At 32.3% G+C, this 16,506-nt stretch overlaps 1 protein-coding gene across 1 annotated transcript in view; it reads right to left on the reverse strand.

Moving 5' to 3' along the window:
• Positions 1–16,506, reverse strand: part of LOC129741151 (uncharacterized) — a 380,499-nt gene that overhangs the window by 67,500 nt on the left and 296,493 nt on the right. Inside the window, exon 9 of the mRNA XM_055732859.1 lies at positions 9,402–9,491. Within this exon, the coding sequence (XP_055588834.1) occupies positions 9,402–9,491 (90 nt within the window). The remainder of the gene's footprint in view (positions 1–9,401; positions 9,492–16,506) is intronic.

Raw genomic sequence — 16,506 nt, forward strand, 5'->3', positions numbered from 1 at the left:
TCATTGTCTCCATTTTACTTAATTACCGGCTCTCTTCACCAGACAAATCCCCAATCCAATCAACGCAATCCCTCAACCCTTCGCTCGAAGCAAAAACTCCGCCCCACAATCACATTCGACGGACTTTGGAGCTTTGTGAGATTCACTTGAGGCACTTGTCAGTTTGTGGAGCTTTTCCCTTACTATACTATTATGCTAGGAGAGATGGACAATGACGACCTTCGTCTTCATCCGGTGGAAAGCTGAGAAAGTGAGAAATAGCAGAAGGAGTAAACGAAACATAAAAGTAGAGCCCCTTGTCGTTGATAGTGACTACTTTTATGTTGTTTGACATTATGGCAAATTGCTTTTCCACCCTCACTTGTTTTGGATAGCTTTTTGAGCCCTCTTTCAAGCTTTAATTTAGGGTTCATTTCTGCCGTCCTCTGAATGAAGGCAGATACAATAACTGGACCTAGTTGAAATTTTTAAAAGAAAAATTTGGTAAACTATTGCAACTCGTTCTGTTCATCACTCTATATTTTACAGTCTCACTCATTTTAATAATTTCAAGTAGAAGGTGTGAACATTTGTCTGGACAAATTAACAAAAAAAAATTGAAATAATTGAAGCTAGTTGATAAGGCAGTTCCGAGTCTTGATAAAGAAGGATCGGCGAGTAGAATAAGAAAAAGAAGAAGAGAAGTCAGCTGTTCTTTGACAGGCTAGAAAATTCCCGATTTTGAACATTCTGTGTGCACCATTAATTGATGTTAATTGTTCTCCAGAAGAATTGAATATGGTAAAGCGGTTGGATAAAAATCATGACAATCGGTTGACCACTAAAAAACTACCAACAAAACCTTTTTTAAAGGTGATTTTATCTTCATTTTTGCACGTTTTAGCATCAAGATAACATTGCATTCATTAATGAAATGAGAAAAAAAAACATAATGCAATCTTGAAGGACCAAACAATTTCATAACATAGTGAAAAAGAGGCCGTAGAACATAACCAAATTTTTGTTCTAAAACGTGTTTTTATTGAAATTTCTGCCATTCGCGTATCAATTTTCGATACATTCATTTTTGTGAAGTCGCAAAAAAAAATCCAATAGAGCTTTCGGCACTACCTTAATAAAATATTAAATTTGCACTCCACCACAGTTTTTGCGTATTGGCGCGATTCCAGATCCAACCCAGAATTGGGTATATACTCTGTTGGACCTTTTCAAGTGTTACGAAGGGAAAACGGTCGTATTTGAAGGCAGTCTTCTTTGTATATTTCGCCATTCATCGTGTCCATCGTTATGAAACATTAACTGATTTGCAACTTCCATGGATCGTCTGCCTTTTCAAATACTTGACATAATTTTTTTCATTTTTTACTTTTCTTGATTAATTCCGGAAAATACAGGCGACCTTCGTCTTGTGAACGAAAAAGTTCGTTTTGCTGACAAATATAATATTTTTATTTTAACCCTCATCCGCATTAGGGTGTCATTTTGACACCATTGCAAGTTTGAAGGCTTGTAACTTTTTTCAGAAGCTTCATAATACAAAAATTTCCTCGGGGACCCTAAATGAATTCAAAAGTTCTTCAATATTGCATCTTTACTTTTTTTATAGACGAACCCTGGAAACCTGGACAAAAAAACTCCCTTTTCCGACTTTTGGTGTCATTTTGACACCACAGAAGTAAAATCTATTTAAGTCGTTTGAATTATAATGAACTTCATATAAAACTTATATCAATAGAAACCTTGTAATGTCAGTAAAATATGTTTAGAACATTATATACAGCTTAAGTTACAAGTTTTCTCGTTATTCAGCATGAAAGAAAAAAAATCCGAAAAAACATGCCTCACGAAAACTGCTGTAGTTCATATGTTACACGTCCAAAAAAATATTTGCCTTATGCATATGAAAGCTGAAGTTAATGCCTACATCATGAAGACAAGAAATATTTTTTATTTTTTTTTTTTTAATGTAATGGTCACAAAAAGTTCAAAAAAGTGGCCTAAAAAACCTACTTTTCATTCGGTTGCTAGTAAATACTGTTTGAGCGATGGTAGAGTTTTAGAAAAAATATGACTACAAAATCTATTAAAATTCCAACATTTTTCTGTCCTAAGATTTTTGATGCAACAAAAATTGCAATTACTGGAATTTTTCAAAGTTCACTACTTTGCGCAAACGATGCGTGTCGTGCATTTCTTCGTCTGTCGGCTTCGCTCTCTGCCCAAATCACCACCCACCGTACCTACTCGGAGAGCAAACAAACACGTTTTGCTGGACGCGGTGCTTGTAGTTCTAGAAATTCAGGAATGATTTTACGTTTATAATTTTCATATTTTTGTGAAATCTCACAGCGTAATTTGTTGCACCTCACTAGAATGAAGATTAAATTAGCTTTCCAATGAATATACTTTTGATTGGTCCAAACAAAGTAAAAGCACTGAAAATCCGGGTACAACCTGACGGTGGACCACGAAAACAGATGAAATTTCAATTTGTAAAAAAATTGCGCAAAGTAGTGAACTTTGAAAAATTCCAGTAATTGCAATTTTTGTTGCATCAAAAATCTAAAGACAGCAAAATGTTAGAATTTTAATAAAGTTTGTTGTAATATTTTTTCTAAAACTCTACCATCGCTCAAACAGTATTTACTAGCAATCGAATGAAAAGTAGGTTTTTTAGACCACTTTTTTGAACTTTTTGTGACCATTACATTAAAAAAAAAAATAAAAATATTTCTTGTCTTCATGATGTAGACATTAACTTCAGCTTTCATATGCATAAGGCAAATATTTTTTTGGACGTGTAATATATGAACTACAGCAGTTTTCGTGAGGCATGTTTTTTCGGATTTTTTTTCTTTCATGCTGAATAACGAGAAAACTTGTAACTTTAGCTGTATATAATGTTCTGAACATATTTTACTGATATTACAAGGTTTCTTTTGATGTAAGTTTTGTTTAAATCGGTCTAAAACGCCAAAAGTTATAACGATTTGAGCTTGTGGTGTCAAATTGACACCACAAGTGCTGATTATGGTAATGAAATCTAATGCGGATGAGAATTAATAGGGTTAGTTGCCCTACTTTGGACCCATTAAGCGGTGGTTTTTAAATAATCAAGATTTTCTCACGAATGGACGGGAATTTGTTCCTATTTTGGTACTGGACCGGTTCCTTTAATTGGAACTAGAACTAAAACTCCTATAAAAAGTTTGATTTTTCGAAAATAAATAAACAAATTTATTGTAAATGTAAACTTAAATCAATTACTATAAAAAAATTTATTACAGCTTTTTAAAATTCAAAAAACTAAAATTTCTGTTATGAATATCACAAACATTTTTATTCCCCGTCAGCTCTATCAGCAAAACGATAGCTGAAACTTTATTGTGTTTACTTACTTATAGTTTATTTGCGTAAATCTGGCAAAAATGTTGGAAATATTCAATATTGGTTCTGAATTATGCCCCAATTAAAAATTCGCTACATTGTTGATTTGTTGGTTTTGATACAAAGATTTGGTGATGTCAGGTCTAAACATGGAACATCAAAGTCGAAAGTTTCCTATATTGAGACCCTTTGCAAATTTTCCGAGTTTTCCATTGATTTTCATGAATTTTTGGAAAAATGGGTAGTATGGTTCATATTCTTCACAGTGAAAGTAATTTCCCTTTAAACTTTGGCTTGTAAAGTAAAAAAACGTGATTTTTCCTTAAACACTCTAATTTCTCAATACGTGCCCCACTAAATGAACTGTCTGATTTACCACTGATAAAGAGATACATTTTTAAAAACGTTGAAAATTTTATCAGAAAGATTTTTAATGGCAAAAAACGGTATGGTAGGGTTCAGGAAGAATAAGAGTTCATTGTGTGCATAGGAATATCTTGATTTTATGCCAGCAAAATTAATTATTTTCAATTTTCGGCATTCTAGGACTAAAATAGGCTCTAGGTCCAAAGTAGGAGCACTCACCCTATCTCCTTACTAGCGGTCCAAATATTTGGCGCGCGATTTGACTACCGTATTTTGTTTATTTTACCGGTTCACAGTGGTAAAAAATGTGCCAAACGTTATCGATGCTTATAACTTTTTTGTTTAACATTTTATCTTCTAGGTGTCTTCGGGGAAATTTTACAGTAGAATGAATTCTATGAGAAAATGTTATGATTTTTTTTTACTAACCCTTCTACATGTGAGATAAGAAAAATCTAACTTTTAAACTGTAGGTCCAATCATTTTGCTGTCTTCCAAAAGCTTATTTGAAGTGCATATTTATGAAACTTTGTCTTGAACGTCAAGTTTCTAAAACATTCAAATTTTGAGATAAAGTGTAAAATACGAAAATAACATTTAAACATCAGATTATTTATAATAACTTTTTTCTTATTATTTTAAAATCTTCAAAACATTCTACAAAGTTGTTTAGATAATGAAAATACATCAACTTTGCAAGTATGCAAAATGTAAGTGTTCAGAGTTATATTGAGAAAAGGATAAAATAAGTGCTATTTCAGTCTCAATTAAATGAACAGTCGGCCATTTTCGACAGTTCGTTTTATATGCAAATTAATCACCGTTGATCACAACACTGTAAAAATCGTGTGTATCCTTTAGTATCCAAGCGAGATACATTTTGTTTGCTTTGCCATGTTTGTTTGTTTTTCTATGTAAAACAGCGCATTCAACGAAGAAGAAGAGCACAATGTGTTATCTGGAATGCACTGTTGATACTTAGAAATCATCGTTTTTCTGACAAACATGGCAAAGCGAAACAGATGTTTCTCGCTTGGATACAAGTGGATACACATTATTTTTACAGATTTTTATAGAATAAACCTCGACTATAAATTTAATATAACTCAAGAAGCTTACATTTTACATGCTAACAATGTTGAACAAAAATATGTTTTTGAATTATCTGAACAACTTTGTAGAATATTTTGAAGACTTTAAAATTTCCAGAGAAAAGTTATGATAAAAAAGCTTATTTTAGAAGGTTTTCATTTTTTACTGTATAAAAGACTGTTCCAGACGAAGTTTCACAAATTTGAATTTTAAATAAGTTTGTGGTAGACAGCAAAGAGGTTGACCTACGATTTAGAAGTATTTTTATCTCACTTATAGGGGATAAATAAAAAATCATAACATTTTCTCATAGAGCTCTTTCTACTGTTAAATTTCTGCGAAGACACGTAGAAGATGAAATGTAAAACAAAAAAGTTGTAAGCAACGATCACGTTTTTCACATTTTTTACCACTGTGCGATAGACAAATTTTCTACCTTCTAGAAATGAAGTTTAGGCCCAAGGTTGCCGAAAAAAATTTTGTGTTTTTTAAGAAAAAAAAATCTGACTTTCTGTGTTTTTACCTTAAAATTCTGTGATGGTTTTCTGTGAGGCTATAATCTTCAATTTCATTGACAAATCATGACATATTGGGTCTTTTAAACATTTTAGTAGGGAAAAATAAATTAACATTAGAAATCTGATCATGCTTTTTAAATTTAAGGTTAGAAATTTAAATTTTATATTGGCAAGAAAAATGGTAAATTTGGAAACCATTTTAAATTTAAAAAATTCTGTGAAATCTGTGGATATTTTAAAATTCTGGGTTTTGTGACATGGATTCTGTAATGAAAATTTGCTCAGAATTCTGTGATATTTTAGATTATTCTGTGGTTTTGGCAACCTTGATCAAGCCTCCCAAGTAACTATTTAAGTTCTATGCCAACCTTCACAGCTCACTTAAGGGGGGGGTAGGGTCTAACGGGTATAAAAAAACACCATTTTCACGATTTTTTCCTAGAACTATCGTTCAAACAAATGTATTCAAATTTTTTGCATTATACAAAGCATTGTTAAAAGAACATTTAGTAATTTTTTCGTAGAAAAATATTGAAAAATGAGCCGGTGACGGAGCATTTTCTAGGATGCCTTTTAGAAAACAGGATTTGCGGTGGACACTGTATCTTAGCACAGAATCATCTGAAGTCAAAAAATCAGAGCAAAATATTTTTAGTAGATGTTTTTCTGGACCCCAACGTTTTTATTTAAATTAAAATTTTTTTAATGAAATTTTTGTGGCTGTTTGAAGTAAAAAATACGATTTTTCACGAAAAAATCCGCCATTTTTCACCTGTAAAATCTTCCCAAAGTAAAAAAAAAACAAAAAATAAAAACGTTGGGGTCTGGTATTTTATATGTAGAAAATATGTTCCAAATTTGAAAAGAATCGGATAAGTAGTTTTCAAATGACGATGTCCACGGACTTTAAAAATGTGCTTTCGAGAAAAACGCGTTTGAAGTTTCTGCTCTTGCTTTGTTGCAGTATTAGATAGGAGGAGATAAAGGCCTATAATATCTACAGTTTTGCTCCAATTGACTTGAAAATTTGACACAAAAAAATAAAAAAGTCGATTTTTTTAAAGTGTTAGACCCTACCCCCCCCCCCCCCCCCTTAAGACTATTTCCTTAAGCTACTTTATAAGCCAAAGCACATTCTATGCTTTAGCACATCTACTTTAAAGCTAACATAACGTCTTTAAAGCTAATTCAATAAGCTATAATAAAACATCCAATAAAATAGTTTAATTCCACCATAGGTTGAACGAAACATATACACCTGTAACATCAGATTTCTGATGAACACGATATAGCATCAAAACATAAGCGCGTCTCAAAGAAAATCGAAGTTGACCACTTTCTAAAAGTTTTTTTTTTTAATAACAAATAATAATTTAAGGAACATATTAATTTTGCTCAAATGATGCAATTTTTGTTGCAATTCAATAAATGTTTAGTTAATAGGGTAAACTAGCTTGTGTGGAAGTTTCAAGAAATGATTTCAACTATGCGAGAAATGGGAATTGGAGGTTGGTGCGCTTCTCCGAGTGATTAAAATTTTTTTTGAAAAAAAAAATGTGAAAACAAATAAATTGGAATAAATTGCATGGAAGCTTGTATGCATCAAAATTGCATACTATATCGTTGCACAAAACCTATAAATCAAGTAATTTTTTATCGAATAATTCAATCAAATCTAGAAAACAAAAGGTGAAATAACTCCCATTTTCTTAAATTTGTTTTTTGGTCTTGTAATCTTTCAGATATTGGAATTATTTTCAAATTTACATGAATTCCTTAAAACTTTAATTATTTCCCCCTTCGGGTTTTTTTTGGAAATTTCGAAAGGGGGGGGGGGGGGGAGGGGGTTGACAAAAGAAGAAATTGATATTTGTTCCAGCCTTATTTTATCGGTTTTATCGGTGAAATTTTATATCCTTTGAGAAAGAATTTTTAAGAATTGAAAGTTTATAGGCGAATAGAGGATTAGAATAAGGTGAAAGATGTTGAAATTGAGCGGAAGAGTAATTTTAATTCGAAAAACTTTTCATCACATTTCATCGTTTTGTTCCTCAATGTGATGGAAAGATTTTCAAATTAAAATTACCCTTCCGCTCAATTTCAACATCTTTCATCTTATTCTAATCTTCTTTCCAGCTATAATCTTTCAATTCTTAAATATTCTTTTTCAAAGATATAAAATTTCACCGATAAAGCCGACAAAATAATTTCCCTAAATAAGTATTTTTTAAGATATTGCTATATTTACGACAGCGATTGATGCGCAATTTTATGAAAAATTCAGTTCATCTTTTCCTTTCTTATTCTTGTAGTCAAGTTTTGTTTGTTCACGTTAATTCATCCATGAACTAACTTTTTTTTTACTTTTTCCCAGCCGCTATTTAGGAACATTTGTTTGTTGAATATTTTTAACTATAATCATATGTTTTTTCTGCAACTTCTTATGTTTCAAACAGTAATTTTCGTTAATAACAGATTAAAAATAGAAAAAATCTTACTCTTAATAGTGTGTTTCAAATATTTTGAAAATTCCGACAGCACACTGCAATCTCGACGAAATCTGTTCTGCACTGTTAAATACTGGCCAGTTTGCTTATCTCTAGGATCAATTTTTAGAATGCAAATCTCCTTCAGGCGAGTCAATGATAAGTTAAAATTATCTGACTACATCAACTCCGCGCATCAATTGAAGCATTTGACTTCCAAAACCTTAATGGGTTTGGTTTAGCTTCAGTTCTGTAGAATACACAAATTCAAAAAAGATTAGAAAGTGCGAGAGCTATGCGACCTTTTCAACCATCTAAAAGCCAAATTGTTTTCGCTGAATAATTCACAAAAGTTCAATATTATCTTTAAAACAAATTTAGTTTTTCGAAAAATATATCGTTGGAGTTAATTTTCCAATAGTTTTTTTTTTCATAAATTGCATAACCACACGGGCTGAAAAACTATATATTTTGTACTTTTTCGCTTGTTATTAAACCCAATTCAACATTTTTTCCTGAGTTTTGAAACATATTAAGGCAATCTCATAGATCTAGTTTAATGTACTTTTTTTGTTAAAATTGATCTACAATTATCTGAGATATTTTAACTGATACAAAAATTAAAGTCGTTTCATATTTGCCGATTTGTTGTCGTTTTTTCCCAACCCCTCCTTAAGACGGGGTTTTAATTACATCTTCTATCTAACTAGGCATATTTTTTTCCTCGGGTTGATGAGTGGGTGTATCTTTTAGACCGAACTGTCAATAATTTTTCATGAAGCATTAAAAATAATGACTTCATAAAAATTTGGGGCATGTCCCTTTTTTCCTGTTTTTAAGCTTCTTTAAGCTGTAACATTGTAACATAAAATGAACATTTCATGGCTTTAGCGAGTTTATTTAATAAAATAATGCCAAAATTCTAAATTTTATTTATAATAAGCGATTGAAATATTGTACATAGTTATTTTCATATCGTTGTAAAACGTCTTATTATGTTCATGAACATTTAACAGCAAGTTTAATAACCAGTTTATGTTGAGTGGTCCAAAATAAGTCTCTTAGGAATTGAGTAGGGCCTATTTTCGACAGGGGTCAAATTGCTATTATAACAAGTTTTTTGGGTCTTCCAGCTTGTAAACTAGTTTTCAAGTGTTTTAGCATAGCTGTGAGTTGTTAAATCCATCACAATTATGCAGAAAACCTCTTTAAATTTGACTCCAATAATGGCACGTCCTCCTTAAATGGATTCGATTCGGCCCAACTGTGAAAAATCCTTTTTCCTTTCTGGCCTGAAGAAGATTCACGACTTTCTACGATCTCTACCGTGCAAATTGTCCATAAATTATATGATGAGCTTTGTGAGTTGCAGCAGCTGACATCATCAGCTATGAGTTGTTTGATAATGGAAAATATGAAATTGAAATGTAATTTCTTTGGTGATTTTTGAATCCGAACCCAGATGGTATCGTTCAACCCTTTGCAAAACATTAAGCACACAACATCGATAGATACGGGTTTAATACAACAGTACAGAGTAGGTGGCACAAACCTCGGTGGTCCATCGATAAGGCCAACGTTGGGTGGAGGCGGCGGGGGAGGCGCAGGCGGAAGATCCGAATGGGCAGGACACCGATACAATCTGCCCGAGGTATGAGTCGGTGAGACGCCCGGAGGCAAATTGATTTTCGTTCAATTGCGGCATGTCGACCCACATATGTATGTATTGCGAGTTGAATGAAAGTGGGTGGTTTGTCGCGCGTTCACCAGTTTGGAAGGATGATTTTGGCCCGTGGTCAGCATAATGGGAAGCAAGAGTTGAGAAGATCCAGCGAAGTATGGATGGAGCAAGAACAGAAAAAAAAATAGAAGAAGAGAACGTTCGTATGCTTTCTGGTACAAGGTGAAAATTTGATAGCATTTTATCGTCTGGCTTACTAACTAGTTTTACCAGGACTAGGGAATTGGGACGGCGAACAGTCGTGCTGGGACATTTGGTGGTGACATTTACGTAATAACTGGTACTTCGGACAATTATCACCTAACTGTTACAACAGATATAAAAACGATCAACTAAATTCAATTCACAACATCGAAGGGAAAACTTGAGAGATAGAAGATAGTTTGGGGAAAATTTAACCTAAACAATTAAAACTTATTAATTAAGTTACATCATAAACAGTGTTGGTATTGTAGTGTTCCAATGTAATGATTATATACAAGTTTTCAATAAAAAAAAAGATGACTCAACACATCTACGCAGCATAAATAACACCAAAATAAAGAGTCATAACATAAATCGAAACCAATCAATCGTCATCGCTGTGAATAGATTTCCATCATCGCCCTCATCGCCATGAAGGAACCATCAAATTGATTGAAGTGCGCCATTTTTTTTTGGATTCTAACTTCAGATGGCCTTTTTCGGGACGAAAAAGGGACCGGAAGTGGAACCGACACCAGAAAAAAAATCAACAATACCGAATTCCTAACGTTCGGTTCCATTCCGACATCTGCCAAGTTGAAAAGAAACAATTTGATTAAATTTTCAACGAAGCATCGGAGTCTGTTTCGTTTCTTTTTTTCTCGATCTAGGTTTGATTTGACGGGTTCGGGAAAATACAACAGACAACATCGTATTGTATCGTTAGCTGTGAAATGGACTGGAAGGATCGGTTGTAATTTGGGAACGCTGATTCTATAAATACTTTACAAAGTTCGTTTTCAATTCGTGTTCAGATAAAATTGAACTAGGATTTTTAAAGATAAGAAAGTTTTGCCCTTAATTAACTGAAAAATTCTTTTTGTCATTTTATGTTATTTTGGGCCATGAGTGTAGGTTTTTTATACCAGCTAAGCAACAATTAGCTACTTTAAAAATTTTGTTCATTTCGTTTCAAATTTGTTCTGTTCTGTTTTTCAGTTTTGATATTTTTGCCAATTTTAGTCGTTTTTCTATAACTTTTGTGTTGTTTCATTTTCATGTTTGTGTGATTTTTTTTGCAAATTTTGTGCCATTTTTATTCAATTTTTGCTATTTTTGTGCCGTTTTGAGACATTTTTGAAACATTTCTGAGAAATTTTTGTGTCATTTTTATTTTATTCTTGTGTAATTTATGTTCCATTTTTGTGTCATTTTTGTGTCATTTTTATGCCATTTATGTGTCATTTTTGTGTCATTTTTGTGTCATTTTTGTATTATTTTGGTATAATTTTTGCGTTTTTTTTTGTTTTTTCTTGTGTCATTTTTGAGTTCTTTTTTGCAATGTTTGTGTCACTTTTGTGTTTTTTGTGTTATTTTCGCGTCAATCTCTTGTCATTTTTGTGCCATTTTCGTGGAATATTTGTAAAATTTTTGTCAAAATTTTGTATCAACTTTTTTGTCATTTCTGTGTCATTTTTGACATTTTTGTCATTTTTGACATTTTTGTCATTTTTTTCATTTTTGTCATTTTGTGTTATTTTTGTGTCATTTTAGTGTCATTTTAGTGTCATTTTTGTGTAATTTTTGTGTCATTTTTGTGTCATTTTTGTGTCATTTTTGTGTCATTTTTGTGTCATTTTTGTGTCATTTTTGTGTCACTTTTGTGTCATTTTTGTGTCATTTTTGTGTCATTTTTGTGTCATTTTTGTGTCATTTTTGTGTCATTTTTGTGTCATTTTTGTGTCATTTTTGTGTCATTTTTGTGTCTCTTTTGTGTCATTTTTGTGTCATTTTTGTGTCATTTTTGTGTCATTTTTGTTTCATTTTTGTGTCATTTTTGTGTCATTTTTGTGTCATTTTTGTGTCATTTTTGTGTCATTTTTGTGTCATTTTTGTGTCATTTTTGTGTCATTTTTGTGTCATTTTTGTGTCATTTTTGTGTCATTTTTGTGTCATTTTTGTGTCATTTTTGTGTCATTTTTGTCATTTTTGTGTCATTTTTTGTCATTTTTGTCATTTTTGTCATTTTTGTCATTTTTGTCATTTTTGTCATTTTTGTCATTTTTGTCATTTTTGTCATTTTTGTCATTTTTGTCATTTTTGTCATTTTTGTCATTTTTGTCATTTTTGTCATTTTTGTCATTTTTGTCATTTTTGTCATTTTTGTCATTTTTGTCATTTTTGTCATTTTTGTCATTTTTGTCATTTTTGTCATTTTTGTCATTTTTGTCATTTTTGTCATTTTTGTCATTTTTGTCATTTTTGTCATTTTTGTCATTTTTGTCATTTTTGTCATTTTTGTCATTTTTGTCATTTTTGTCATTTTTGTCATTTTTGTCATTTTTGTCATTTTTGTCATTTTTGTCATTTTTGTCATTTTTGTCATTTTTGTCATTTTTGTCATTTTTGTCATTTTTGTCATTTTTGTCATTTTTGTCATTTTTGTCATTTTTGTCATTTTTGTCATTTTTGTCATTTTTGTCATTTTTGTCTTTTTTGTCTTTTTTGTCATTTTTGTCATTTTTGTCATTTTTGTCATTTTTGTCATTTTTGTCATTTTTGTCATTTTTGTCATTTTTGTCATTTTTGTCATTTTTGTCATTTTTGTCATTTTTGTCATTTTTGTCATTTTTGTCATTTTTGTCATTTTTGTCATTTTTGTCATTTTTGTCATTTTTGTCATTTTTGTCATTTTTGTCATTTTTGTCATTTTTGTCATTTTTGTCATTTTTGTCATTTTTGTCATTTTTGTCATTTTTGTCATTTTTGTCATTTTTGTCATTTTTGTCATTTTTGTCATTTTTGCCATTTTTGTCATTTTTGTCATTTTTGTCATTTTTGTCATTTTTGTCATTTTTGTCATTTTTGTCTTTTTTGTCATTTTTGTCATTTTTGTCATGTTTGTCATTTTTGTCATTTTTGTCATTTTTGTCATTTTTGTCATTTTTGTCATTTTTGTCATTTTTGTCATTTTTGTCATTTTGGTCATTTTTGTCATTTTTGTCATTTTTGTCATTTTTGTCATTTTTGTCATTTTTGTCATTTTTGTCATTTTTGTCATTTTTGTCATTTTTGTCATTTTTGTCAATTTTGTCATTTTTGTCATTTTTGTCATTTTTGTCATTTTTGTCATTTTTGTCATTTTTGTCATTTTTGTCATTTTTGTCATTTTTGTCATTTTTGTCATTTTTGTCATTTTTGTCATTTTTGTCATTTTTGTCATTTTTGTCATTTTTGTCATTTTTGTCATTTTTGTCATTTTTGTCATTTTTGTCATTTTTGTCATTTTTGTCATTTTTGTCATTTTGCTATTTTTGTCTTTTTTGTCTTTTGGATTTTTTTGCCTTTTTTTGATTTTTTTCATTTTTGTGAATTTTATTTCTAAATCGCTGCTTATTGAAACACATTACGATTTCTTTTTTATTTTTTTTTGTTTATTCAAGGGATTATAAAATTTGTTGAAATAAATTCATTTGTTTTCAATGATTTTTGTTTTTCATGATACAAACTTAACATCATAGCTCGGTACTGCTTTTAGTATGAATGAAGTTTACCACCATTTTCCATTAGCATCGAATGCAATTAATAAGCTCCCCTCGGGATGGATAACCAAATAATTTGCTTTGGTGGTGACATCAATTTAAACCACACTCGGTTGATGAGATTTATCCCGCCCTCTCTGGGCTGGCACTCTTGAAATCTGACCTCAGGGCCAAAAAACAAACACATCGTCAAAACAACTCCCAGACTGGGTTGACATAGGAGGATAAGCGAAAAACAATCATACATAAACAACACATGCCAAAACCGAAACAACCGAATAACAACACCAATAAGGAAAAAAATTCCCACACCGAATCGAGAACTTGCCAGACTCGAGCAACAGAGCGACAAATTGTCAATTAATTATGCTGATAAAAAATTGTCTCCCACCCGCTCTAGGAAAATGGCTGGCAACAATTGTTGAGCATTTGTCAGCGATTTGGAGAGGGTAACATCACAACAACCAAAAAAGTGTCAATGTTCTATCACCACCAAGAAGAATCTCTCGTTGATTACAAATTTGCACCAGGCAGAATTAATTAAGTTAATTTGTAAGGCCGCTGAATATTGATGAGTGAGCTCTATTGTGGATGGAAAGCGAAGTCTTTGTTTTATTGAGCTATTAAATGCTTTGAAAAAACTCTTTTTTAAATTGTTTTAAATATTTCTGTCTATTATTGTATCTTAATCATGAGAAAATAGTCAAGATTTTTTAGTAAGTGTATTAAATTGCACTTCTGAGCATTTATTTTGTATCCGAGGGTGTTTGACTAGATGATTTTTATTTGGTCAACAGCCTTCTGGCCATAGTTTTATACTCATGCCTAGTAATCAGTAGTAGATCCGTGTAAACCAGCAGCGTACCGTTATCCGGAATAACTTCGAAGATTTTATAGACTGTTAAATAAATTAAGTACGGTTTATTGGAAGATTTGAGATAAGTGAGAGTTATACTATACCTATACAAAAGCCCGGAAACCCTGCGTTTGATTTCAATTTCTACCGACCTATAGCGATGTTGTCTTGTATACGGAAGTTGATGGAGAAAATTACCTTGTTTAGTTTGGACAATTGGCCACCTTTTAGATACTCAATTTTGGTATACTGCCGCTCATAGCAAGTCCGTCCCATTTGCATTTTCATCATTTTTCAGTTTATCGCTGGAAACACTTTAATTTTATCTGTAGTATCAAGAGAAAACTTTGTTGTTAGTACTTTGTTCTGATGAACATTGAAAAAAACCTCAAGTAAATTTGTCCCATTGAACGAATGATCGCAAGTCGGTCCCATATGGCATAAATCATAGCAAGTCGGTCCCACAGCCATAAGGGCCCAGCAAATGATTTTCAACAGAATCAAAACAAAAAAATTATCATTTTAAAGCGAAAACCTTTTATTAGCCATAGCAGAGACAGATTCTGTTGATTACTTTGATTAAAAACTTATACAAGTGCCGAATTATCGAAGGACTTTTAACGATTTTTCAATGCCGTTTTTCTCATTTCAACAAAAACGCAAATGGGACGGACTTGCTATGAGCGGCAGTATAGTAGGGGCAAAGGAACGAACGATTGTCTTGGTTTGCTGTTTCAAGAGATACAAATGGCATATGCAAAACGTAAGCGAATGGTTTCAGTGTTTCTTGACATAAAGAAGGCTTTTGATGCATTTTCAATAGAAGTGTTGCCAGACAAAATGCAAATTGCAATTAGAAGGACTTCATACATGGGCCTGCCTCAAGGTTCATACTTTAGTCCTATTCTGTATAACTTTTATGTAAGTGGTATCAACAATTGCCTATCTGCAGGCTGCACTCTAAGACAATTTGCAGATGACGGCGTATTTTCTGTAATAGGATTTACAGAGTCTCATCAGCACAGGCCTTTACAAGTTACTTTAGACAGATTGTCATCCTAGGCTTTTGGACTTGGGATTAAGTTCTCCCCAGAGAAAACAGATTTGGTGGTTTTCTCTAAGAAACATATGTAGACCAGCTCAACCAAAACTCCAACTCCTTGGCAGAACGATCACTCAATCGAGGTGTTTTGAGCATCTTGGGATTTGGTTTGATTCCAAGTGCACCTGAAGATCTCGCATGGAGTAATCGAAAGAAAAATATTACCAATTTTCTCCGTTCAATTACCGGCTCCTTGTTGGGAGCCTATCCCGAAGATCTGATCTAGTTGTATCGAACAACTTTTCTATCAGTGATGGAGTACGACAGATTTTGATTCCAATCAGCTGCCCAAAAATATATTATTTTACGCGTATTTAATATCGATGTCTTCGAATAGCATTGGCTTGTATGCTCTCAACACGTACTATAAGTCTCGAGGTTTTGGCAGGCGTTCTTCCACTGAGAGAAAGGTTTAATTAAATCATTATCTCTCCTGTTCCTAATCAGTTGTGTGGTCATGAACCCATGAATGATTGCAGATTGCAAATTTTGAAAAGCTAGAAGAGCTAAATCTTCATACAAAATATGTATATGAATATCAGGGTTCGAGAAATGAATCAAAATTCACGTCACCACTTTATTGAAACCCTACAGAAATGCTTCAGTGTTATCTGTGTTGCCTAATTTCAAACCAGCGCACAGCGACGGTAATCAAAGTTATTGATGAAAAACTGGATTTTTATGTTTCTCCCGAACAAAATGTCTCAAAATCCCATACAAACTTCAGGCTCGTTGAGCGACCCCTTCCCGTGATCCGATCTGGCCTAAATCTGGCATGAGATCTTGTACTAGGCCTAGGATCAATTTTAGCCTGCAGCGTATAACTTTTTCAAAATTCTGGTCATTTGGGGTACTCTATTGGAGATGGTGGGTTCCGCTTAACTTCAAAATATTGTAAATGGCTGAAAATCGTATGAAACCCACACAATATGGGTATTGAGTGAAAGGGCTCAACGAGTAGAAATCAAATTTTACTGTTCGACGCTGTGGATACCACACATTCACCCTCGTCTCCAAAAATATGCAGAAAAACATGAATTAGATAGGTATTTTATACCCATTCTCAATGGTTTCCGAGCATAGGGTTTTCCGCTCAAACATGCGATTGATGAGATTTCTATGTTGCATTGATAATTCAAATTGAATGACAACCACTGCTTGAGTCTTCTAACTAGAATAATTACACTTTAACTATACGACACAATGGAAACCAGGCGTTTAGAGTTGCCAGTG

The sequence above is a fragment of the Uranotaenia lowii genome, chromosome 2, assembly GCF_029784155.1.
Source record: "Uranotaenia lowii strain MFRU-FL chromosome 2, ASM2978415v1, whole genome shotgun sequence".
NCBI classification, from domain to species: Eukaryota; Metazoa; Arthropoda; class Insecta; order Diptera; family Culicidae; genus Uranotaenia; species Uranotaenia lowii.